At 43.5% G+C, this 27,326-nt stretch overlaps 1 protein-coding gene across 5 annotated transcripts in view; it reads right to left on the reverse strand.

The window, feature by feature from the left end:
• Positions 1–326: 326 nt before the first annotated feature.
• Positions 327–27,326, reverse strand: part of LOC115195951 (intersectin-1) — a 66,109-nt gene continuing 39,109 nt past the window's right edge. Inside the window, exons 15-39 of one of the 5 annotated variants that reach the window (XM_029756320.1) lie at positions 25,639–25,726; positions 24,699–24,838; positions 19,523–19,644; positions 19,160–19,362; positions 18,633–18,757; positions 18,423–18,437; positions 17,118–17,446; positions 16,772–16,946; positions 15,854–16,059; positions 15,177–15,259; positions 14,509–14,675; positions 13,930–14,097; positions 13,468–13,591; positions 12,511–12,705; positions 8,870–8,991; positions 8,617–8,723; positions 8,148–8,331; positions 7,624–7,722; positions 6,884–7,051; positions 6,441–6,653; positions 5,023–5,144; positions 4,830–4,912; positions 3,878–3,961; positions 3,159–3,332; positions 327–2,900 (exon numbers count right to left, since the gene is read on the reverse strand). In XM_029756320.1, the coding sequence (XP_029612180.1) occupies positions 2,752–2,900; positions 3,159–3,332; positions 3,878–3,961; positions 4,830–4,912; positions 5,023–5,144; positions 6,441–6,653; positions 6,884–7,051; positions 7,624–7,722; positions 8,148–8,331; positions 8,617–8,723; positions 8,870–8,991; positions 12,511–12,705; positions 13,468–13,591; positions 13,930–14,097; positions 14,509–14,675; positions 15,177–15,259; positions 15,854–16,059; positions 16,772–16,946; positions 17,118–17,446; positions 18,423–18,437; positions 18,633–18,757; positions 19,160–19,362; positions 19,523–19,644; positions 24,699–24,838; positions 25,639–25,726 (3,645 nt within the window). In that variant the 3' untranslated portion in view covers positions 327–2,751. Of the gene's footprint in view, positions 2,901–3,158; positions 3,333–3,877; positions 3,962–4,829; positions 4,913–5,022; positions 5,145–6,440; positions 6,654–6,883; positions 7,052–7,623; positions 7,723–8,147; positions 8,332–8,616; positions 8,724–8,869; positions 8,992–9,471; positions 11,832–12,510; positions 12,706–13,392; positions 13,592–13,929; positions 14,098–14,508; positions 14,676–15,176; positions 15,260–15,853; positions 16,060–16,771; positions 16,947–17,117; positions 17,447–18,422; positions 18,438–18,632; positions 18,758–19,159; positions 19,363–19,522; positions 19,645–24,698; positions 24,839–25,638; positions 25,727–27,326 lie in introns of those variants that run through there. The other 4 variants (XM_029756318.1, XM_029756315.1, XM_029756319.1 and 1 more) reach the window with 4 other exon arrangements.

Here is a 27,326-nt window from a genome sequence, read left to right on the forward strand (position 1 = left end):
CATTATCTCCCATTTATTTTAGACTAGCATTTGGGTTTTCTTTAGCGGATACTTTTATTAACCTTACTGTCTGTCTCTGACATTTGCAACATTGTTTCAATATTGAAAATTCGTCTCCGGCTTTAACATGAACGATACTTTCAATGTATAAACGTTTCAGGCACTGACTGAAGTGAACACTATCCATGAGACGCATATCATGGAAAAGTAATATGGTGGTAAATTCCTAATGCATTCAAGTATTTTAATAAGTATTTACAATGTACAATTTACAAAGTATTTACAATGTTTGTAAATTAAGGCTACAAACCAAACATACAAACTCATTGGTCCAATCGAATTTTATTTTCAACATTTAAGACAACACTTCTCATACATTGATAACAATACATTGTCATCAACATTCTTCTACGGTAGTTGTAATATATTACTTATACTCCTTTCAGATATTTCAACATATTCACATACTGTACTTTATCAGTTAAGACTTTGCTCATTAAAAAGAATAGAGAGCATCACTGGTTTGAGCGTGAACATTAAAAGAGCACTACTGTGGGGTAACCGGGAAGGAGTAGGGGCAGAGAGGTTGCACGCTATAAGGAAATGGCTCGTCATAATCTAAGTCCTCCAACTTGAAGAGAGACCCCAGCACAAACCAAAGCACTCGAGAATATTAAGTTACTGTTACACACTCACTCCTAGACATACACATGATAAGGAACACAGGCGCTGCAAAAGCTGTTTTCCTTGACCGCTTTCACTAACACGGCAGTGAAATTTCACTAGTATTTGTACATTATCTACACGGACACATTTCTGGTAACAACATACATTAAACTAACATTACACAAATGAAGATCTTACCCCTCCACTGTGTTATGCTAACATTGTCAGACTTAACAGACTCTGAAGTCAGTCGTCTGCTGCCTTCGGATATCCTTGTACATCTCATTACGACAGAACCCAAGATAATGGGAGGGTCATCATAAAGAATAAAATAACAGATAAAAGACAATATGAAAGATTCAAATTGTCTCATACCACCTGGAGGCTGATATTTATTTCCCTTTCATCGGAATTGTCTTTCTGAGCTTCTATAAATATGTAACACAGTGCCACACAACACTCAAAATAATAATTCTTGTTATCTTACAAAGGAAATAAATTAATTTGAGACCCAAATTGAATGAACCTGAAATACCTCTTCACAAAGTTACAGCATTGGCCGAATATGTCTATCACAACAAAGCTTGACCTCAGTCTCCAAAACAAAACACCTACAAATGGCTTTCCAACACAAATATAGCACTCTATATTAAATGGTGCTTTTTTGGCATATGAAAAAATGTAATTAAAAACAACAAAAATATACATACAAAACATGAAGATATGAATGCGTTGAAAATAACAGAATTTTCCGGAACAAGTACAAAAACATTCCTGACATCACCGTATGATTCTTCTAACCATCGAAAAACAAATGATTTGTAGTACAATGGTACTCATTATCTTGGCCTATGCTGCAAATGTAACTATTAAACCTTCACTCATTTATATATCATTTAGAAAACAGGAAATCTGCTCTTCAATTTCCCTCAAACCGTTCAACGATATATTTTGGGCTAAGCCAATTTGATACACAATATATTAGTTTGTACATTCGTACAGTACTTCTGTAATGTTTCAAATACACACAAACATTTCTTTGGGTCTTTCATTTGAATTTCCAATCAAAAACACAACATGTGGAACGTATAAAGGACAGTATAAAGATGACTGATTAGCTTCATTTTCATTCTCAGCATACTGTAGTATACTAACATTAACAACAGTTCTTTCCTTTACTAACACATTTTTCCCAGTGTCTCACCAAACCTTTGAGGGTATATGTCAAAGTATCGCTCTCCTCACATTCACGTACGCACTGTACCTGCTTTTGTACCTTTGTCTCAGACGTACACATAAACTAATAAATAACTTGAAACGCCTGAATTAAAGAAATACAAGCTAAGATGTTCCAGCTAATACAACCAGGGGTTTTGAAATTGTCCGACCTGCAATGACATAATAGCCGTATAGCGGTTTGTTTATAAACATGAACACAGTGTCAAAGGTTATATGGGAGGTTACAGTCTGTTGTCACAACAACAGTGTGGTCATCTGGGTGGTGTTCATTAGGCCACACAACGGAAGGTGTTTTAAAACGTTTTGCAACGGAAAATGAAAATTAACATCTCTTATTGGACAAGGTAGTAGCGCCCGGTTTCAGTCTTCTTGCTTCCGCTTGTTAACTAATGAACACTCCCCAGGTGTTAATGCCACAGGGTGGGCTCTTTAAGACATACAGTGCATAAGCAATGATCATATGCGTTGTTCAAACATTTTTCTACATACAGTATATCATGTCTCAAAGGTTCATTGCGTTATAAGACGGCCTTTGAGATTTTAGATTAGCTGTGGAATGTTTCATAATTTTGTTCAACCAAATAATAGTGGAATCATGATATCATACATACACCATAATGATACAAATCATAAAGAGGAAAACAAATACATAACTTATTAAGACCCCTTTGCAGAAAATTCATTCACAGTCACACGTGCGCACGCACACACACTGGAGTGTGGGGCTGGGCCGTTGGGGATTGTCACTAGAGCTTGGTGAGACTTCGGGCAGGGGTAACGGGGGAGTGTACAGTATGGGTGTTAGGCTGGGTTAGGCTGAGCAGGGCTGGGTTGAACTGGGATGGGCTAGGGCTCCTCGAAGAGCTGCAGGTCCAGTCGTACGACAATCTCTCCTGTGGGCACCTCGTGGAGCAGCAGCCTCTTGGTGATGGGCCCTTTGGAGCCCTGGTCCTTTTTAATGTCCGCCAGACGGATCTCTGTCCTGCCTAGGAAATCTACACACAGTCAGACAGACAGAGGCAAGGATGATGAGTATACAAGTAAAGAGGGTTCAATATAAGGTTGTGTCACACCCTATACTGTGATAGAATATATCGCATGGCAGCACACTGAATCAAAAAGGCCTCTAGTCAATAAAAGGCTGTTTGTGTATGAGATTGCGTGTGCGCATAGTCTCACAGTAGCCTTTTTAAACAGAGTGTTATTCTGGTATGTGTGTGTGTGTGTGTGTGTGTCTGCGCCCGCAGCCTCACCGTCAGGAGAGAATTGGTCCCTCTCAAACACAGTGACGCACAGCACGTCCTGCTCCAGGTCCTTGATGAAGAACTGACAGTTGGAGTTCCACTTGGGGTTGAGAGTGTCCTGCAGGGTCTTGGTGATGTGGCACTGGGAACCCATCGTCACCTCGCAGTACGGGTTGCTCTTACCTGAGAAGAGATCACAACTTAGGGTTGGGAAATTCCGCTCACTTTCCCCAAATCCCCTGGTTTGAAAGAAATCACGGTTGAAAAATTCCAAGTTGGGAGGATTCCCTCCATGCTTATTCTCTCCGGATTCCTAAATCCTCAAATTGGGATTTCTGGAACAAACTTTATCAAGTTACCAGAATTTTACAACCCAATAACAGATTGGCAGTTGTACAGACGTTTAGAATACCAATATGGGTATTCCTCCACAAAAGAGTATTTTAAATCGTTCGCATACTTGTGTTCGATTAAGCTGGCCTGGTGAAATAGAACCAATGGAATAGTCCCAAAAGGGCAAACCCCACCCATCTGGCACTGCAGGCAGGCTCAAAATACTATTTGAACCCCTGCATGTACTGTTAACACTATCATTCTTCTCCTGTGTACTGAACAGCAATCGACACGTATTAAAGGGTGTGTCACTCTCTCGTGTCAGAGACACAGAGATCAGTGTTGAGATCAACTTAAGGTCTGGGTGTGGCAGGGGGTCATCTCTAGGGACTTACCGTGGGAGCGGCAGGGCTTCAGCTCGATGCCCTCCACAATGTTCACCATCAGCCGGCCGATGCCCGTGGCCCTCTGTGAGCGAACTGCATTGAGACAGACACAAACGTAAATGGTCAGAGGCAGACCTAAACGTAAATGGTCAGAGGCAGACCTAAACGTAAGTGGTCAGAGGCAGACCTAAACGTAAGTGGTCAGAGGCAGACCGAAACGTAAGTGGTCAGAGGCAGACCGAAACGTAAGTGGTCAGAGGCAGACCGAAACGTAAGTGGTCAGAGGCAGACCTAAACGTAAGTGGTCAGAGGCAGACCGAAACGTAAGTGGTCAGAGGCAGACCTAAACGTAAGTGGTCAGAGGCAGACCTAAACAGAGGCAGACCTAAATGTAATGGTCAGAGACAGACCAAAACATAATGGTCAGAGGCAGACCTAAACGTAATGGTCAGAGACAAACACACAGAAAAGTCAGAGGAGACAAAGCCAGCATGAAAACACTCAGTTGTCATGAGAGATAGTTTGGTAACACTTTACATGAAGTTGCTATTATACCTGTGTACTAACACTGTACAGACATTAGAAACCAAATCATTGTTAGCCAGTTCCTTGCTTCTTAGTGAAATTAGGCCATTTGTCTTAAAAGTGGAATAGTCACTATTCCTCATGTATAACACAGAAATCGCTCAACTCCACAATTCCTACACTACTAAGTAGCAACATTTTCATAAAAATGTTACTATCATAAATACATGGTTACAACGATAAGGGTGTAACTTCAAATAATAATACAAAGTACTTACATAGGGCTTTTCTGAAACCCAAAGATGCTTAAAAAAGACACTCATATAAAGTGTTACCAACAGTGCTTTTAAGACCCTGGTCCGGGAGGGTAGGTGACAAAGCTGTCCCTCCCAAACACAGTGGACCTATAGAGGAGCAGAGAGACAGACTGTTATACCCAGGTAGGCCTTCTCCCTCTTCTTCTTCTCTGTCTCGATGAAGAGCTCCGAAGCTGCCTTGATCTTCTGCACCCAAGCAGTCCTGCATGAGTCATCACAACAAGGTCAAAAGAAAGCCTTGGCTATGTATGCGTAAGAGAGAGAGTGTGTGTGTGTGTGTGTGTGACTGCATGCATACGTCTGTGTGTGTACCTCTCGTTGATGCTCTCTGCCCGTATGGTGTAGACCCTGTCGATGTGGGAGATGTGGAAGATGGGCTCGTCTCCCGAGGGATCTGTTGGCAGTTTCACCAACACCTCGTTCAGGAAGATGGGCTGTAGTGGGGGTTAAAAGGTCAGAGGTCACAACAAGGTCAGAACTCCTGGGGTGCATCGCAATAATATCTCGTCTCGTTCCTGAAGTGTGCACTCGTTTATTACATCCCACAAATCTAAAAGCATGGGATTGGTGCAGGTTTGGGGTAGAGGGAATTTCCACAATATTTCTTATACAGGTCATTTCCTTTCAAATCAGTGAAGAGAAGTGAACAAATGTACAGAAATGAGAGATAATTGGGATGTAGCCCTGGTCTTGCCACACTACTGTACGTGGGGATTTGTACGGCATGTCCAAGACCAAATCCCAATGATCTCTCCTTCCTCCCAGAGTGGTCCCATGGGCCCTGGTCAAAGGTAGTGCACTGTATTCCCTATAGCAGTGGTTCTCAAGTGATTTTGCCTTGGAACCCAAATTGAACCAGGTTCTCTCAGTCGCGACACAATAATCCATTGCGAAAATGAATGGCCAAAATACAATATGGAAAACATTTGAAAAAATTATTTTATAAATATTTTGGTAATTTTAGCCCCTTTTTCTCCCCAATTTCATGATATCCAATTACGATCTTGTCTCATCGCTGCAACTCCCCAACGGCGCTCGGGAGAGGCGACGTTCGAGTCATGCGCTTCATTGATAGTAAATATAGCAATTACATGACATTCATATAAAGTGTTACCAACAGTGCTTTTGAGACCCTGGTCTCAAACAACCTGACGAAGATCCGTTTCAGATGGAAACGTTGTCAATAAAGTGGTGAATTGGGAGCTTTAACGGTGTGAGTGCCGCCTTGTTCTATACTAGTATACTTTATTAGCCCAGCACCTATGTTTTTAAGGATGTGCGTATGACCACAGACTTTTCTATAAAGGGAACAACATTCCCACCTCTTTCATTGTCAATAATACAATCTTGCCCATATTCTTGATGAAGAACTCACTGGCTTGAGACCACAAAATCATCCAAAATAGCGTTGCTAATAATTCTATATTGAAAATACTGTGATTGAAGAAACATTTTTACATTTAATCTCTGAACAATTTAAATGACTTATCCTTTCTACACACTTCCTACCTGGTTTAAGTTGTTTAAGTTCAGACTGAAGTATATATATATATATATGTATTATTATTTTTTTTATACGGTACATTTTTATCTACGCAGACACCCATGACCCACTCAAAACCTCACACGATCCAAATTTGGGCCACGACCCACAAGTTGAGAATTGCTTCCCTATAGGGTGCTATTTGGGACGCGTACAATGTGTAGGTTGGTGAGAGGAGAGTACTTACCGTCTTGTACATGCGGTACTGCAGGTGGGACTTAGCACTGAACACCTTGTCGCAGCCCGAGAAGCCCAGGGGCTTGATGATCTGAGTCAGGAGGAGGAAGTCGTTGAATAGGAAGCCATACAGCTCCTTGTTGCTCTTGGCCTTGTAGAGTTTGCCGCTGTGCAGGAACTTGCGCGGGCCCAGGCAGTTGGTCACCGAGTTGAACACGAGTTGCTTAAAGAAAGTCGTTAAAAGAAAAAGGGCCAAGTGATTGAGTTGGGAGTGAGTCTGTTCACGGTGTGGAAATGTGTCAATTGTGTGTGTAATTTTGTGGAATCAAGTACATGTTCCTGTGCTTTTCATTGTGTTTTATTTGACCTTTATTTAACCAGGCAAGTCAGTTAAGATTTTTTTTATTTATTTTACAATGATTTGTGTTGTGTGTCCGTCTCGGTGTGTATTACCTCAGACAGCCCCTCACACTGGACGTGGGCCTGGATCCACTCCAGCCGGTCAGAGTTCTCCTTCTCCCTGACGCCCTCGTTGACCTGGGAACACAGCTCCTCAGCCTTCTCCAGAGCCTGCTTCAGATGGCTATGGTCCGGGTGAGCCTCCGGAGTATTCTCTAGGATCTGCGCCGCATCACACATAGTTACAGATAGTCAATTCCAGCGTGTGTGTGTGTGTATGTATCAGTTAAATCTTTTATTTATTCCTTATTTTACCGGGTAGGTTTAGTGAGAACACATTCTCATTTACAGCAACAACCTGGGGAATAGTTACAGGGGAGAGGAGGGGGTATGAATGAGCCAATTGGAAGCTGGGTATGATTAGGTGGCCATAACGGTATGAGGGCCAGATTGGGAATTTAGCCAGGACACCGGGATTAACACAGGATTACGATAAATGCCATGGGATCTTTAGTGACCACAGAGAGTCAGGACAGGCGTTTAACATCCTATCCAAAAGACAGCACCCTACACAGGGCAATGTCCACAATCACTGCCCTGGGACATTGGGATATATTTTTTTTTAGACCAGTGGAAAGAGTGCCTCCTACTGGCCCTACAACACTATTTCAGCAGCATCTGGTCTAGCATCCAGGGACTGACCAGGACCAACCCTGCTTAGCTTCAGGGGCTGTGGTCAGGCTTCTCAATCACATACACTTTATTCGAATGGTGGGAAGTGTGTGTGAACATACATTTTTGATGATGAGGGGGTAGCGCGTCACCCTTTGCATGGGTTTGAGGAGGAAGCTGGAGAGGGGCATTCCCTTACAACCTGGATCCATGGCCAGTCTCTGTATGGGAGAGGAAATATTATCACTATCAGATATCAGCATAGAACCTAATAACACTCATATATATATATATATACACACACACGAATCACATTGGATCAGTCCCAACCTAGTGCTGTGGCTCGGCTACCCATCAAATAAGAAAGTATACTGACGCTAGTATCTCAGTCTAGTCTTGCTGTGTCAGACATCACATGAAGAAACCAAGGACGGCTGGGATCAAGGCTATTCACAGCCAACCAAACAAGGTGCATGAACAAACTGAATGAGCACGAGACATTCAGCCACTCTAGAGGCCAATAAGAGTTCAATACAAAATAGTCAAACATAGGGCTCTGGTCAAAGGTTGTGCACTATATAGGGAATATGGTGCCATTTGGGATGGTGACGCATGCAACGCGTTCTTTGCGGCCTTTCTCCATTACCTTGACAAAGTCCTTGAACTCGGGCACCTCGTCGGTCTTCTGCTGGATGAGCGTGGCCCCGTTGAGCTGGCAGCTGCAGAAGCGGATGTAGGGCTGCATGTGGGGCAGCTGGGCTGTCAGGATGTCTCCAATCATCTTCACCGGCATCCGCTCGCCTGACATCTTCTTCCTAACCCTCAGAGCCCTGGTGATGGGGGACAGGAGGAAGGGGGCAGAAGAAAATGGGACGATTGAGTCTGGTTCTAGTTTTAACCATGTTCTGAAGCTCTACAGTGTTTGTTTACAAGAATCAATGGCAATATATCATTACTTTAAACGTGTACAAATGGATGTACCAATCCCAGATTGCCCCTTTAAGCCACGAGTCATGAAGACACACGTTTTTTTTTAAAAAATCAGCTGCTATCCACCATACAGCCAGTTAAACTATAGTTATGACAACAGGACCAGAGGTGGCTAGGGGGCGTACTTGAGCAGCTTGATGTTACACATGATGAGCTCCTTCCAGTTGACGAAGATCATGGCCACCTCTTTCTCTGTCAGCAGCTCCGACTCCAGCAGAGGCTTCTGAAAGACCTGGCGAGGAAGCGTTGACGCAATGTTGACACAAACGTTCCGGAAAAGTTTGCATGTAATGCTGATATGGCAGAGAGAGTGTATGCTTGGACTGCATGTGTGATCAATGTTACCATGGAGTGAATGTATGTATGTAGTGTGGCTACCTCGGTGACGAGCTGCAGGTCATTGACATAGTTCTCCTCGGTGACGATGAGCTCGTGCGTGTAGCCCTGTCTCTTCCTCTCAACGGGGGTCAGCATGTCCAGCAGGTGCAGGTCAGCGCACCCTGTGGAACAGGACAACAGCTTCGATCAGCTCCCCTGTCACTCAAATACTAAACAGCCAATCAGAACACAACCGCAATATCCCATCTCTCAAACAAACTTCCACAGAAAGCCAATGGCTGGCCCTTTGGACTTTCCGTCTTGAGAGTTCTAGGCACGTAGACTGACATCTGAACAAGTCATTGAAATTAACACAATATAGCCTACAAAATACTTCCCTGGAAATGTATAAAAAATATATATTTAGAAGGTGTAGGGTAAAAGGGTCTTCCCCTAAAAAGCCAGCCTAACATCATACATAAAAATAAAACAAGTTGAAAGCATAATTATTTAGACCCTTGTAATTGACATTTTTCTAGTTATCTACAAAAGGAATAAAAATAAAGCAAACATGCTTTGAAAAAAAAATGGTGGTAAGTCTCTTGCTCAAGTAAACAAACCTTTTGGTTTTTAAATCAGTAAATAAAAACACACAAGTCCACTGTTGCCATTGAGCTTTTTAATCATTATACACGTCATTTTCTATATTAAAGACGGCATGACACTTTTTATTAAAGCTGACTTGTTTGTATACATTTTTCAATTTATACATTCATTTCTGATAAAATGCTTCAGGAACCAAGTGCAACGACTACATTTTGGATTTGTTGTTGATTCATAACACACCAGAAGCAATTCAGTTTATAGTCATAGAGTATTGAATATACTGTATGAGTAGTTAGAATTTTTTTGTGCTTCTCAAACCCGAGTCAGTAACGGAGTACAAACCTCCTTGAAACTGATGGGTCTCAAAAGACACATTGGAAAGTCCAACAAACCAATCAAAGCAGCAAACACCAATACTGTCACATAGTGGAACCAATAGGAACCAAACGGTTATATAAAAAAAAGGCTGCATACAGGAATTCCATCTTTGTGTTTTAGAATAACAATAAAATTACAATACTGTTGTGTGACAAATGCAAACAAGATTGATATGGTACCAGTACAATACTACTGTGTGTGTATATTGCTTTGAATGGATGATGCCATGCTTTTTCTTTTGTTTGAGAAGAATAATAGTTTAAGGCCATAGCTATATAGCCCTAGAACTTGGAATTCCACTGTAACATTGACTACAAAAAATACCATAGTCTTAGTTTTTCTTAGTTTTCATATGTAAACATTGTTAAAAAGGTATTATCAGGAGGGTATTATTTTCATATTTAGTATGTTCATATTCAGCTGAATCACAGTTCTTGTCAATGGGATTTTCTTGACAAAATAACGGAGTAAAAGGTCAAACTAAATGGACATGTTGCTTCCGATTTTTACAAATGGCAACTGCATAAACTGGTAAAAACAACTTCAGGAGGGAAGGGAAAAAAATAATACAATACTACATAACCATATATATTTAAAACACTATGCATTATAATTGCATTCATTTATAAAAAATAGACTGTCGTGGTATAGTGACTGGGGACATAGACTTCAATTGACATACATCTAGGAGAAAACATGTAAACAAACTGAGGAAACTCATGAATACAAAACACCCCATCTACTCTGTGACTAATACATAGTTCTGAGGAGACAAGAATTTACTTGTTGAGGATATAACATCCTTACTTACTTTGTGTGTCCATTCAGATCACACAATTCCAAGTCTGTGCATACTGTGTGTGTGTGTGTGTACCTTCCCCTCTCCATTTGTGGCGGCTGTGCAATATTTGGTTTGCATCGATCATAACCTCGTTTCACAAAATGCTACAGCACAAAGTAAACACCCCAGCACCTCCAAACAACAAGATTCATCCAAAGAATGTTTGGAATGAACATAAAAAAACACAGCTAGATGTGAGTGGCTAAATGGAGAGGTTCAGTCCCACCCATAGGTTTGACAGACAGCATCTCTGTCCACTGTATGAGCTGGCTTTGGGGCAGGGGTGGTCTGGATGTACACTATTGTAAATGTAATTATCTCTCCCTCCATCCTATAACGTGACCTTTGAACCCCTAGACTAGTCCATTAGACAGGTTGCTCATGATGAACCAATCCCAGGCCCAGTCGGACAACCAACCAGCCACCCATTCCCCTAACCCTCCAGTTTGTCCAGATCTGTAAGATGTAAGCAATATGGTTACACCTATCCCGTTTCCTTCACATCTGCAAACTGAAGGGGTACGGGGAAGGGGCTTGGGGTTGTCTTTCGGGCCAGGCCCCGGTTGTTTTGGCGGCCCGTCTGATGCGGTGTGTCATGAATAGTGGGTCTTTCTGTGGAGCTGTGGGTCGGATGGGGGAGGGGTTAGTAAGGGAGGGGAGGGAGAAGCTTAACGTCAAATGGAAGCCATTTGACTCATTAGTAAAAAAAAAAACATAAAACTGTCCGACCAAATCCGTGGTGCTGTGATAAAAAAAAGCAGAATGACTAAATCTACAAAAAAAGTTCACAGAAAGCCACAAAAGGACCCACTATCCAGTCTCCCATTCATATGATCACTTCAAGTAGTTATTTTTTTCAATTTCCAAAAAAAAAACAAAAAAAACATTGAAATGTTTTGATTAATAATAAATGTTTAATTTGTTTAAGTAAATTGTTAAAAAAAAAAATAAGCGGTGTAGGATAAGGAAGCTGCTTGGCAATTTTGGCGAGTGCGTCTAACAGTTCGAATATAAGGAGGTAACGGCCTGCTCTCTGCAGCTTGACTCTTCTAGCCCACAAGGCCAGGTGGTAATCATGTGGCAGTCACATGATCGGGGTGGCTGCATCTCCCATCATCCCGCGGGGGCAGTGTTTAGGGGATAGTGGGTCTCTTTGAGGACTTTCAAGGCTGAGTGGGAATGGGCAACATATGAGTCCTAGAAAGAGGAGGAGAACACAGCACATAAGCAAAAAACGCAAACCAAAAAAACAAACCAACAAGACAACAACAACAAAAGAAAGAAAAATATGCAAATACACGAGCGTGCAGAACTAAATGGACGTCAGTGGCGGACGAGTTCACGAGACGACACACAGCGTGCAGCATAACAGATGGAGGTGGAGTCTAACCATGGTATGCATGAGGGATGTGGAGGGGGGGGGGCGACTACAGGACATTGAGGGAGATGTTAGTGAGGAGGGACTGTACACACACACGCACACCTCTATTCAACCGAGGATGATACATGATCTGAAAGGTCTTCAAAGAGGGGGCCCATAGGTATCAGTATGATCAGTTGCCTACAGATTGTACCCTTGTCAAACACGGTCTCATTTGATTAGATTCCAGAGGTTTCCGAGGGTTTTAGTTGAAATGAATTAGGTATCGAAGAGAGTGAGAGGATACAAGAAGATCACGTCTATACAAAGCAGGAGTCCACATCGGTGTGTGTGTGGAAGAGAGGAAGGAATGTAATCACAGTACTCCTTATGACCCATGTTGGTATGTGAGTGTGTGTGTGTGTGTGTGTGTGTGAGAGAGAAGGGTGCAGTATGTACTCAAACTGCTGGGTGTGACTGTGAGAGGGAGACTTTAGTAGTAGTGTGTCCACTCACATTGTTGGCTGGGGTCTGTGTCGGTGGTCAGTTTGACGTAGTTGGAGGGGAAGAGGCCCACGGAACCGTTCAGCTCGCCTTTCCACCAATCAGGGTCCTCCCTGCTCAGCACGTTGATGATCTGGCCCTTCCCAAAGGGCAGCTCGTCATCATTCTGCGCCATGTAGTCGTACATGCCAATAACCTGACACACTGCTGGAGACACACACATACAAGTGAAGGGTTAGTCAGACGGCCATACAATATATAGACTTAGGCCCCGTCCACAAAAAAAGGGACTAAACGCAGTGTTTGATCAAATCTGTGATGCATTGTGGGTAAATTGTTACTGACTGATTGATCTAATAAATATTCAACATTAATGATGCAAACAAGGCGATTTGTAGATCAAATCAGTCGGCAATGTCGAACAAACCCCAAAAGTCTTGTTTAGGATCTGAGAGGATTGGACGGGTATTATATAGGCTACTATGGAGAGAATTCTACATATAGCTTATCAGAGAACAAGGTAGAGCTACTACCAAATTAATTATACCTATCCAATCCCCTCAGATCTACACAGGAGACTAGGGGTGTAGGGGCTAGGGCTTACTCCTGGACAGGACCTTAAAAAAGGTACTAATAGGCCTACTTCACAACACAGTCCTCTGTTACTGATAATGACAGAATGTTATTGTAAAGAAAGTTATTATAACACAAAATAATGTAATTGCAAGGATGTTATTATTTCAACAGAAAAGAATGTTATTATAAAGAATGTTATTGTAAAGAATGTTACTATAACATGAAAGAATATTATGACAGGAAATAATGGTATTATCAAGGATGCTAATATAACATGAAAGTACACAGAGAATGTCTGCACAAACACAGTGTTAGTACCCGTCATATGTTGAGTCAAAGAAGGGCCCCAAGGCCCCGGCAGGCCCCCGTCAGGTCCCTGCTCCTGGCCCCTACCTGCACTGGGCATTGGCAGCTTGGGGGGTGTGGGTTCTGTGGGCGTGGTCTTACTGGTGCTAGGGCTCAGGAGCTTCACGTAGTTGGCCGGGAACCAGCCAATCTGCCGCTTCTTTCCCCGGGCCTGGACCAATGAGAGGACTTGTGAGTATGGGAGAGGCCACAGGGGCAGAGCAAGATAATTTTAACAGTAAGAAACATAGTCCCTTTCACTAGTGTTTAAAGCAAATGAATGGATGACAATTAATCTACATTACTGTATTGTAATTTCTACATCACTGTCTATGTATAAATGACCATATCACCTTGTATATTAGTATTATATATTAAGACAATTATTGGCACATCTATGTCTACATATGAACACAACTTAGCATTTAAAACATCTGCTATGACATTTCAAGTAAGTGTTGTGTGGGGTTTGTTTGTGGTGAGTAGTGTTGAGAGAGATGGTCCTCCAACCTGCAGCTCCCCTTCCCACCAGCCCCCTGGGTTCTTCTTCCTGATGAGGATGAGCTGGCCGGGCGCCAGGGTGAGCTGCTCGGCCCCTGTGGCCGTGTATGGGGCGATGACCTGGGCTATCTCGGGCTTCTTCCCCAGGCTTCCCGTCTTCCCTGCGGGTCCCAATCCCTAGAGGGAAGACAGAGAGCTCTGGTTTTACTGGGAGCACAGAGGTATGTTAAACAAGGCACACAGTTCGTGAAACGTTAGCTAATGTTGGCCAACTAGCATACTCTTATTTGTTTTATGTTCACCGTGAACGTTCGCTAATGTTAGGAGAGAGCTTTGGAACGCGTAAAGTATATTTTTCTATGTGTATGTATTAACACATGCGGCAAAATAATTTATTGTCCTACTGTTGTTTTGTCTGTCTGAAACCTAAAAAAGAAAACTCTAATATTTGTATTGATTTTTAAAGGAGAGCCCTTTGGTTTTACTGGAAGAGCTGATCAGACAAGCAGGACTGCATAGCAGAGTTTATGAATCGCCACACAAAGATTTGACAAAGCGTGTGAGCGAGGAGTGTTTTCTAGGAGTTACCTCAGAGTCCTTGGGTTTGACGTAGTTGGAAGGGAATACCCCCGTCTTGCCCGAGACCACGCCCGTCCACCAGTCGCCCTCCTTCTTGGTGACCACGATGACGTCGCCCTGCTGGAAGGTCAGGTCGCCCTGCTCGTTGCTCTCGTAGGTGTACATGGCTATGTATTCTGGGAAACACAACATGTCTGAGCTACAGGGTCTGTTCATACACTTTTTTTGTTTTCCACAGGATTTAATCTAAATGGGTAGAGTTACAGGAACATGCTGTGTTCCATGATAAACTCTGGTGTGAGTGTTCCGTTTTATTTTGTATGTTTGGTGTGGAATATAGTCTGAGAGAAAGAGTATTTTAAAGCCGAGATCCGCGATAGGTGAAACGGTGCCACTGGTTGCCCCAAGCGCATTTGTTATTGTTTTTGTTTTGTTTAGCTTATCAAAAAGGACATGAGCATCCAGCATCATGGTAAAAAAACAATCGTAGTACATACTCTGCTGTTATATCGCACGTGCAATGAAATGCAATGTCGTCAGAGAAAAAAACAACAGTGCTCATTGTTTGAAGTAATTTTTTTGTTTTTGTAATATTGCAAAACGGACGGGGCAGTTTCACCGCAAGGGATTCCAACTCTATACTGGGCTGTGTGTGTGTGTCTAGGGCCATCACCCACCTTCTCCTGGATCCATGGTCTTGGTAGGGGACGGGGTGGGTCTCTTCATGGTGGGGGGGCTGTCGGACGAGGCAGACTCAATGCTGCACCAGAGAGAGGGCAAACATTCACTCAGAGAGCCAAGCCGGTGGCTAATATAACAATACACTCTAGATGGGGAGGGACTAAAGCCATACACAATAGAGAACTTAGTCATTGAAGTTTCAATAAAAAAGCATAATGATGTCACATCATTCCATGGCAGCCATGTTGCTCCCTCCTAGACAATATCAAGTTGAAATTTACTCTAAAGTTGGCTGAAGTCTGTAGTCTAGGGCTGCCCAACCTGGAGATATACCGTCTTGTAGTCCAACCCTAATTTAATATACCTGATTCTACTTATTAGTCGCTCAACAAGACCTTAACTAGCGGAATCAGGCATGCTAGTTTAGGGTTGGACTGAAAACCTACAGGACGCTAGATGTCGAGGAAGATTGTTGAGCAGCCCTGCTGCATTTATCCTGCTCAACAGGTCACCCTCGCAAAAAGCATCTTTCCTAGTTGAGAAGGGTCGAATTAAAACACGACTACAAATAATTGTTTGGGTTAATAATAATACTCCAATAATAGTTATATAAAAATATATTATTGATAAATGTGACTATGGGGAGGGACAGTTCCATCCTCATTCTCCTCACCTCATGGACTTGCGTACAGGGCCAGAGATGAGCTTGACGTAGGACTTGGGGAACCAGCCCCGCTGGCCCTGCACCTCGCCGAACCACCACATGTCCTGCTGCTCCAGCACTGTGATCACGTCGCTCTTGTTGAAATTGAGGTGGTTGTCCTTCTTGGCCCGCCACGGGTACAGAGCCTGGGCCTGCAAACCCTCCACCTTCTCCCCCTGAGAGAGGGAGGGGGAAACAGAGAGAAATAAATGGGGAGTGGGAGAGGAAGAGTGTGAGAAAGAGGAAGAGAAGGAAAAGGAAGAAGGAAGATTATAGAATCTCTATGTGCTGTTTATAAGTCCTGCTCTTCATTCATCTGACAGTACAACCACACTGCTTCAGGTAGAGTCAATATCATTCTCCTGCTAGGCCTAGTTGACATGTTCCTGTGCTCCTCAGTGTGGTCTAAACTGAGTCTTACAATCAAATGTATTATTATTACTATTATTTGACTGACATGTGTACTTTGTATTTAATGTGCATTTTTGTATGTTGCAGGGCTCATTTGTAAGAGACCTGGGTCTCATTGTGACTCCCTGCATAAATATAAATAAAATATATATATAAATAAAATATATATATATAAATAAATAAATAAAAATATATATATATATATATAAAAATATATATATAAATAAAATATATATATATATATAAAATATATATATATATATATATAAAATATATATATATATATAAATAAAATATATATAAATAAAATATATACATATATATTTTATTTATATATATATATATATATATATATATATATATAAATAAAATATATATATATATATATATATAAATAAAATATATATATATATATATATATATATATATATATATAAATAAAATATATATATATATATATATATAAAACAACTGTACCTGTCCCAGGACGGGAGATGGAGAGGAACCAGTGAGGGTGGCGGGGGTGAAGGCAGAGCGCTGGCGCAGCTGGCCCCCGGGCCCGGCACTGGGCACAGAGAGAGACGGCTGGGTGGGCCAAGCGTCCCAGCCCTCCCCAGTCTCAGTCTTCTCCACAGAGCTGGTGGACGGCCATCTGAGCAGAGAGAGGAACACACAGTTTACCAACTCATACTCAGATTTCTCTTCAATGAATAACTTGGTGTATGTAAGACTATGACTGAAAAACACTTGTATTGCATTGTATTATATTGCATTACATTGTATTGAGTGCTGTGTGAGAGGAAGGGTTGGAGCTGTCACTCACGTGGTGCTGAAATCTGCCCAGTTACTTGATGCCGAGGAGGAGGAAGAGGCGGGACCAGGGCCAGGGCAGGGACCGGGGGCAGGGGGAGCGGTCGCCGGGGGAGGGGTTGCCATTGGCTGGCTGGGTGGCGTGGGTGTGTTTGAGGCGGCGGTGGGTGTGAGCCGTGAGGCCAGTTTGGGCGCGGCGCCCGTGGTGGCGGCACTGGCCCGCAGGCTCATGGGAACCTCGGATTCTGGGATCTTCTCAGCGTAGTTGGCAGGGAACCAGCCTGTCTTCCCCTTCAGCTCGCCGCCCAGCCAGCCTGGCTCACCTGTCTGGGACTCGTCCACCTGGGGGTTGGAGGTCAAAGATCAGCTCACCATCATACCACTACAGAGCCACCGAAGACTATAGAAATGACTAGAACGGATATTCTCATTCAAGTCATGCTGTGATGAGTGGACCGGGTGGGCGATAGAGTGTACCTTCTAGTAATTATATTTCGATGCCAAGAACAACACCAGTCCTCAGGGATCACAGGGACCTTTTCCTTTAACCAGCTACAGGCTCATAGCTGACAGCAGGGTTAGGATCAATTCTATTTCAAATTAGGAACATGTACTGAAAAGCTTTGCTGAAAAGCAATGAGGAGATTCCTGAATTGACTGAGTTGAAATTGAATGGATCCCAACTCTGACTGACAGACAAGGCGAGTAGTCTGGACCAAGATACTGTCGAGCCAATACAGGATTAGATTGATAAATCGTGGGAAAAATTAATTAAGAGCGGTTACAATAAATCCTGTGGACTGGGGTTGCCCAGCCATGTGTGGTTATTCCTTATTTAAAACATACGACAGAGTGGTTGGACCACTTTTGGAATGGACGTCCGCGATTCAAAAGACAAGTCGAACATCACAGCTTCCTTTCCAAGCATGCGGATGGTCATGAAGATAAGCTGAGAGGATAAAAATGACAGTGGATGTCTTTGGGACTGCTTTGTTGAAGGAGTACTCACTCGGTGAAATGGGATCAAATGTGTCTGTATAAACGTCTCACTCTCTGCAGCTTACAAGATGCTTTATCCAGTATACAACGTAGAGGCACGCTTGTATAGATGTATATGCCATTTGAGAACAAGTGTGTATCCTCCGAGTATACTGACCATATAATGGATATACAACCACAAACATGCAACCAACAGTTCAATTCTTTAAGTGCTTATGAAGAGATGACAGCAGATGAGATGGACACATGAGATGGACCAATGAGAGCAGGTGTTGGGATCACAGGTGAGCAGCTGATTGGACAGTGGACCTCCACTTACCCACTCCCCTTTCACCTTCAGGTAGAGTGAGCAAAGTTGGGAGAGAGTCAGGAGGCAAAAGTTAATACTCACACGTGCGCATGCACACGCGCACACACACACTCCTTCGTTCATATAGATTAATCACTTTACATAAACATCCATAACACACACACACACACACACACACAAAAGGTGCTTGGTAGAAGTGATTGACAGCTTTCCTCTCACCATCACAATGTCTCCGGGGGTGATGGTGATCTCATCGTGACTGCGGGCATCAAAGGGGTACACCGCCCGGTAGAAGACCACCTTGACTTTGTCCTGGTTGAACCCAGTCACCGGGATCTTGTCTGCTGGGAGGAGACGAGGAAGAGGGAGAGGAACACAGGACAGGGTCACATCTTTCTCTCTCACACACGGAACCAGGCACATCCAAACGTTCTTAGAACTCCTACAGTAGGACCTCTGAGATTTGAAGATGTTTGGAATGGATGTCATTCAGAAACACTGAAATACTTGTGACTACTTAAAAACTGCATCAAACTTGACAGAAAATATTAAATTGTGTGAATTGAATCTACATGCATTTTCTAATCATTTATTCAGATACCTACAGTACACATTTTTGTTGTATGATTTAATTGTCCCAGTTCGATATTGCTGGTCAGTCCAGAAATCAGAGGTTTTGTAAATGTTCCACTGTATGCATGCTCTTTCAAGGCTTCTTTGTAATACATTTTATTTTTCACACGTACCGCCCGTGGGCCATTGGCTCTGGTTCATGAGTTTCCCTGGTTCAGGCTGCTGCATGAAGAGCTGGTTGAGTTTGTCCTGCATGTCCTTCTTAGTGCGCCCTTCCTCCTCACTCACGCGCTTCATCCAAGGCTGGGGGGGCGGGGTGGGGGCCTCCACCGTGCCCTCATCCTGCCACGCCAGGCCCTCGTCAGTGGCAGACAACCTGAGGAGAGGAAAGGGGGTGTTAGAGGTAACCTCTGTAAACTGACTGGATCACAGTGATGGGGCTGCATCCACGTAACCCATGCAGAATGAGAGCACATAGGAGCAGCTCGCTCACACATATGGTGTCCACACAGACAATCACACACAGACACACACACCTTCCGTCTGTGAGCTCGGCGGACTTGGCCCTCTCCTGGGCGATGGCGTGGATGTTGATTTCTCCCTCCAGGTGATCCTTCTGCTTCTGCCTCTGCTGCTTGCTGTGGATCTCTCGGAGCTCCTGCAAGTCAGCATGGGATAGAGGAGGACCGGTGAGGGGAAGTGTGGGCGGGATCGCCGGGACTCAACACAACACTCACATCACAGTGAGGCGTCGGCCATTTTGTGCCCTGTAAGCGCCATTATGACCTGATGGAAAGTCTGTGTTTAGTCTACTGCTTCCCTCCATTTAATCTCATCTCTGTGTTTTCTCCAAGTAATGCTGGGCTACTACACCTACTGAAATGTAGGTTTGGTTGGATTTTTGGGGCGGACACACTTGCACAAAACATGGCCACCGCCACAGTGCGTTCATTGGACAGCTCTCGGAGTCTGGCGAGCGCTGCACATGAACCACTGAGGGAGGGTTAAACGAGCCCTGGGTTACTATGGAAACACGGACACCACTGGAACTGGAAGATTATAGTGTTTCAGTGCTCCGGGGTAAAGTTTGCCTTAGGTACAGATCTAGGATCAGCTTAATCTCCCCCAATCCTAATCTTAACCTAGTAGGGTTAAAACTGACCTAAAATCACCGTCTAGTGGCAACTTCGCTCTGCTCCGGTTTGAGCACCAAATGGAAACACTACTGGTTAAAGCCAAGTGGTACCAACCAATCACAGAGATCATTCATGGTTCTGGGAGAAATCTGAGCCAAACTATGATTCTCAAAAGCACAGACTGATATGGGGTTCGGTCAAAAGAGTTGAATGGGAAATTCACAAGGATCATAGGTAGATGTAATTCAAACCCATCTTCTCTAAAGGGTTAAGAAAGTCTTAATATACAGTCTGAGCAGGGAATTAAGTTCTGAGGACTTGATTTTCCTGAAGGAATTACTATCAATATCAATCAGTCTTAGATTAGATGAAAATCTAATTTAAATTCTATCTTCATTGAGCAGAGGAATAATCTCATGTCCATATCTGATACGAGGAATAGATATCCGACATATATTCAGATCACACATTAAGTTCAAACGAGCTTGAGAACTTTTGGTCCTGACCACTACTATGGCCCATTTGGACAGAGTGACTGCTGGGTAATGTAGTCCGGGTGTTAGAGAGCACACTGCACACACACACCATAGCCCTCAGTTAACCAGGCTCATAGGTTAAGATTGTGATGAACCATGCATTGTGAAACACCATGCAACCAAAGGCTTCACCCCCATATGTTTAGTTGGCGTGTCATCAACACATGGGGCTGGAGAGAGTGAGGTACGTTCAAGAAAGCTAGATTCGTTTAGTACTCGGTTCAAAATGGTGAGACGCACGACGGACTGAGAACCTGTGAAGATTTCTTTAAATAGTCTCACAATAACAACTTGAGGATAATTTTCATATTGCCTCAATCTATTGATAAATGACATTAGCCTGTTCATTACCTTGAACATTACCTTGTTCTATACTTCTTTACTGTACCAAGTCTTCAATTAGCCTATGTCTGTATGGATTTGATCACCCAAAATAGTAGGCCCTACACCTCAGTTCACTATTAAATAAATACATCACTAATGCTAGTGGTCACTCACCCAGTAGAAGGACTGTACAGCCGCAAAGCGTCGGTCGAGTGTGCTGTTTTTAATCTTGTCCTCCTGCCATGTAATTAAACAAAGGCATTTCATTTCTTTCCAATAAGACAGAGCCTTAGGAGTCTTTTGGGAAGTGTTTTTGTGTTTTCTACAGATGCTTACCAACGCAACAAAACTCTGTCTTAAAGGTTTTTGGGGATACCAAAGAGGTAAATGTTGTCCTCTCACCGTAACCAAAACTACAAAGCCTGACAACTTAAAGCTCAAGTGCTCAAGGAGCTGAAAAATATAAAATTGTAATTGATTCGATTTAATAAAATGAAATAGCCAAACAACCAGGTTTATGCACATGGTGGCTAACAACATTGACTGGAGCTGTGTCCCAGTATACACTTGCATACTACCTAGTGTGACCCAATTGACTTTGGTCTTGGCAATGCATACTAAATAGTATGCTAGTGTTTTTATTGGGCCCTAGTCTAGAGGGTTTAGGAGGCAATGACAGAGATATACTCCAGCATCACCCAGAGGACAGATAAAGGAGGGAAGCGGCTGGCTTTTATTAACTCGCTGCAGGGCAACCGAGGCTAAAGCTAAAGACGCTCAAGCGGAAGGGCAGCATGGCTTGCTTTGACCAGCCCTTCAAAGGAAGCGGAGGAGTGGTAAAGGGGTTGGGGCGGGGGAGCGCGGGGAGCGCGGGGAGAAGGGCGTGAAGGAAGAGGGGGAGGCAGTAGGGACACCTGCAGGTAGACGTCTATACGCTGCAAACAGGCCAGGACGGCCGACAGACAGTCCAGCAGCGTCTGGTCCACCGAGCCCCCCTCGGACTGAAAAGAGACACATAGGGACCCCAAGGTCAAGGGTCAGATGGAACAGCAGCGCCACCGAGGTCAACAACAAGGTCGTGTTCATTAGGCACCAAACAGAAAGAAACAGACTGAAAAAGAGAGAGACTACATGCCCAATAAGAAAAGCACACTTTTGTTTTCCATTGCGTTGTGCTTAATGAACACGACCCAGGTACACATCCAGATCAGACTCAACCCCTAGCCCTGACCTGGCGCCTTGAGTTAGGTGGCCCAACATCCCCATGTGGTTGTGTCCGACGTCAAACCATAGCAACCCACATACAGCTTAACCAATTATTGATTCCCCAGGTTGAGCCCCCAGGATGTTGTGGGGAAGAGGGCCACACTGGCCGGAAGCAGCACAGCCTACCACAGACACAGACACGGGGTGAGCCTAATATACCCATCACACTACTGAGCCGACCCGTACTGCACTAGGCCTGGTTACGCATCCACCATAGTTGCTGGAACCCTGCTTTGAAAGGACCATGTGAAATTGAGCCAGTCTAGTACAGTTCCGGTTCGCCCTGTAGTGTGACATGGGTCTAATTTTCTTCATCAGTTAGTAAGGCAGCTTCCTTCTTTAGCATTGGGTTTCAAATCTGCTTAGTAACAACAACTGCACATGGAGTTATTCAGATTGGCTATTATTCTCCAGAAGGGTGCACTACGATAGAGTGTCCGGCGGGGGGCAGCAGTGCTGGTGAGTGGACTACCTGTCGCCCCCTCTGCTCCTCCAGCAGTAGCTCCAGACGGAGGCCCTCTATCCGGGCAGTGTGGCCCTGATAGAACGCAGCCAGAGACTGGATGGAGAGTCAAGGGCGTGGGCAGAGGACAGAGGACACGGGGCAAAGGTCAGCCATACAGACCAGACGGGGATGGCAGGGTGGATGGTGGGCGGGGCGACAGAGTGAGCAACAGTCAGATACAGTGAGAGAACAACAGTGTAAACCCCCACGTTTTCCCCTAGATACAGACCTAGGATCAGCTCCCCTTCCCCCAATCCAAAACTGACCCAAGATCAGTGTCTAAAGGCAATTTCACCCTACTCCACTACAGTGCACTCAGCATGTAGTGATCACATTCACACATGGCAATTGGATCACTATAACATTTCTATGACCGCATTCACTATAAGCGGAATGCACTGTACTGAATATATCTGCAATTCTGGGGCCCGGATGTGGTATGTGGAGCAATTAAAAAGGTTTTGGTTGAAAAGAAAGGACTGAAGTATTGAGATCACAATGAAATTAAAAAGTATGATCATCAGACACACAAATCATCAAGCCCTCTGACAGTCTTGGCGCCCCAACACACAAACACAACACGAAGAGATGCAAAGGTATCGTTAGGCAGAAAGAAAGTACTGGAAGTCAGTGTTTTAAAAATTGTCCACTGTCAAACTGAGCATATGGGGCAAATCCTAACTTCCATTTATTAAGTCAGATTTTCATTTAGTCTCTTTTTGAAATCAATGCATGGTGAAAATTTGACTAATATGGTAGTTAGGATTCCCCCCTATGAGAAGAACTGTAATCTGTTGTTGGTCACTTGTCTGTGCTCTGTGGGATAGGTCTATCCACTGGGAACAGGAGATAGGGACAGGGCACTCTAACCCTGTTCCTGGAGAGCTACCGTCCCGTAGGTTTTAACTCCAACCCTAATCTAGAGCACCAGATTCTAATAATTAGCTGGTTGATAAGCTGAATCAGGCTAGTCACAACTGGGGTTAGAGCGAACACCTACAGGAGGGTAGCTCCCCAGGAACAGGGTTGGAGAGCCCAGGGCCGGGTTTCCCGATAGCGATGGAACTTAAGCTTCCAAGTGTTTTAACGAGGCATTGTTCCTATAACGGCCTAAGATGTCACATGCTTTTCCCAAAACACCACGTACAGAATGTTCATAAGTGTGTCGTTGGTACTGATACTGCTCTCGGATCAGCTTTCGCCTTTCAAATCTTATTTTGGCATTAGAATTATTCCACAATACTGACAACAGACCTGCACCTAGAGCGATATCATCACCTATATGGCTGCAAATATTGAGACGGTTTATTCTAATGCCAACCCTATAATAACGCATCAATCACAGATGTGGTACATCATTGCGCACATGTTGTTACACAGTATGAAATATATTGAGACAAAAATTAGACAGTAGCATTGCAAAATAGAACTCGTTGATTGAACATGAAATTGATTTCAACAGCTTATTATTGAACTACAGGCTATAGGCCCACGTAGCCTATAACTGTGTCTTCTTTTAATGCAGTCATCTCGGTGTTCATTCAAAGCATTTTTATCCTTCACTTGTTTGTAACAATAGCAAAAACGCTGACAACTTTCTATTTGTAGTCAACTTCCCTCTGAAGTTCGCTGCGGCCACAGAGACACAGATCAACATCTTGATTCCATGTGTACTGGAGATATTGTGTGTATAAAGTGACGTAGAAGGGTTAAATCTTTTTCATTTTAAAAAGCATCTAATGACGCACTGTGCTGTTCTATGAGTGGTCTGGGGCAGTCGGTAAATAACGAGCGTTTTCAAGTGAAACTTTACTAACAACAGTTTTAAGAAACAGCTCCGAGATTTAACGATGCTCCTACGAAGGTTCTAACGATGAACTTAAAATAAAAAAATGGGCCCTCGTCTTTAAGCTAGTAAGATGAGTTGGTTAGGGAGTAGTTGTACCGTGAGCTGGGTGTTGAAGGCGTCTATCTCCAGCAGCTTGGAGCGGGTCTCTCTCTCCACGGTGTCTAGCTGTTCTCTCAGCTGCTGCCGACTAGACTCCTTGATCTCCACCGCCTTCTGAAGCGACGACAGGGAGTCTCCTGGACAAGGATGGGGTTGTATTTATTAGTGCCCAGCGTAGCAATTTTTTTTTGCTGCAGAAAACTAAAACAAGCATTTCCTATTGGAGCCAAGTGAATATGACCCAGAGAGCAAGCGCCGTATCGGTTATCCGGGTGGTTCGAGCCCTGAATGCTGACTGGCTGGAAGCCGTGGTATATCAGACCGTTCTAATTACGTTAGTAACCAGTTTAAAATAGCAATATGGCACCAAGGGGGTTTGTGGTATGTGGCCTATATACCACGGCTAATGGCTGTATCCAGCCACTCCACGCTGCATTGTGCTTACGGACTTAGCTGTGGTATATTGGCCATATACCACACCTCCTCGGGCCTTATTGCTTAAGTATAGTATGGCAGTCAGTCTTTCCCTTAGTTTTGTTTGCAGGTGGGGTACAAAGGCCCCCAGGCAACAGATTGTCAATTAAAACTAATAGGCCAGATTATTTTATATGGCGCTAGGTGGGGGGCAGTTCCACACCTGTACTACAGCAGGGGAAACACTGTAGTACAAGTTATAAGTCAGTCCAATGTGGCCTACCCATGTACAGTATGATAGCATAGCTAGGACTAACTAGCAATCAAGCTAAAGCTAACTACTCATTTATGACAAGTACATGGGGGAATGAAACAATGCATTTACGGGGGAATTATTGTACGGACTTAGCAGAGAATTCACAAGTCATCTATAATAGCAAAGTATATAGTACACAGTCTGAGTCCCAAATGGCACCCTATTCCCTAAAGATGTGCGGAGCTGAGGTAATGAAGCAGTACTTACTGTGCAGGCTGTTCTGTTGAACCTGTTTAAGTTGTTCGTTTAGACACTGTTTGTCAGGGATCAGCCTGCCGAGCCACTGCTGAGAGTCCTGGGGACGACACATAAAGCAACGGCAAGTCTTAGGTAAACTGCAACTGTGAATGTTTAAACGTTAAAACGAATTTGGGATCTTTTAACGTTAAGAAAAATCCCTAACCGAAAAACAAAATGTTTTTTTGTCCCCACCCACTTAATTAAAATCTCAGTGCAATTATCACAAAACGTACTATTTTGTGTGTTAAAGCCGATAGGCTATAAAAGGCCTGGGAAAGTTGTGTAATTCAAATAAAACCAGAGAGGAAGAGGCAAACTTTAGGCTACTTTGGTGAATTTGCAAGGCAAGACATTGCAAGATGCAGATGACAAAAACATATGAGCAGGTTTCTGCCTCTCCCTCTGTCTCGCTCTACCTCGTGCTGACCTGCCTGCTCTGTCTCTTTGCTAATGATGCAAGTGTGTGTTCAGTCTTCGTTCTGTTGCATATAGAATATCCTAGCCTATTCTCCCATTGCCTCATAATATGAAATTATAGTAGGCTACCGGGAGCCTTTATCGATTACCCTTTTCAGACATAATGGAATGTGGCTCCTTGAAAGCGCCTCGGCTACGGCATGTCTGTCTGTCTGTCCGTGTAGGCTACACTACAGATTTTTAAATGCAGACGCTAAACCTTCTGTGGAGATATTAACGGTTATTTTAGTTGTGTGTAAATGAATGAGGCTTCTGAAGCAGGACTAACGTCCATCACTAGGCAACCAGAACTGTTGATCTGCAGCTCAAGATGATTTGATCAACCTATCCTAAAAAAGTGACCTACCAAGACATTTAGTAGAAATTAAACATCTAGCTACCATACCATAAAAAAACAACACAGCGGCACATCAATCAGATGCATTTATCGTTGCTAGGGGGGGGAAAAAATGCAGAACATTTTATGCCGAAGCAGAATTTAGATTTTTTTTATTGTCCGCTATCGATATGTTACTGTAACTGCGTTCTGTCTGTAAAGGGTTGTGGTAGTTATAACTTCATTGCCCAGCCCTAGCGGTCATACATGCGTAACAGGACCATTATTCTGCATTGTAAACTGACGTGGAATCTTATGATTTTTTGTTTGTTATCGTTTTAACGGAAAACCGATAAAAGCATGGTCGTTTAAACGTTAAGCTTAATTGTCAATTTGTCACACCCCAAATCTGTATAGGGTTTGGGTGGAAGATATGCACCTAAGGCTTCACTGTGTGTGTGTGTGTGTGTGTGTGTGTGTGTGTGTGTGTGTGTGTGTGTGTGTGTGTGCGTGTGTGTGTGGGTGTGTGTGTGTGTGTGTCAGGGTTTCCATTAGGAAAATGTGGGGCCGGACATTTGACTGGCAGCATTTTAAGTTTAACGGACATTTGAGAAATGTACCAGAACCGTATGCATTGGGTGTGTAACATCATTAGGGCATCCACCTACGGTGCTCAATATGACAGAAATCACATTTAGATTATGGTCATTCATATTAAGAGAACATGCAACGGCGTGCATCACTTTTACAGACAAAGTCCAATGCGAACTTAGAATGACTGCCACATTTACTTTTCCTGAGCCAACAAGACGAGAAACGAACAGCAAATCACTAGCCTTGGCAAATCCAATATCCCCCATAG

The sequence above is a fragment of the Salmo trutta genome, chromosome 6 (assembly GCF_901001165.1).
Source record: "Salmo trutta chromosome 6, fSalTru1.1, whole genome shotgun sequence".
Lineage (NCBI taxonomy): Eukaryota > Metazoa > Chordata > Actinopteri > Salmoniformes > Salmonidae > Salmo > Salmo trutta.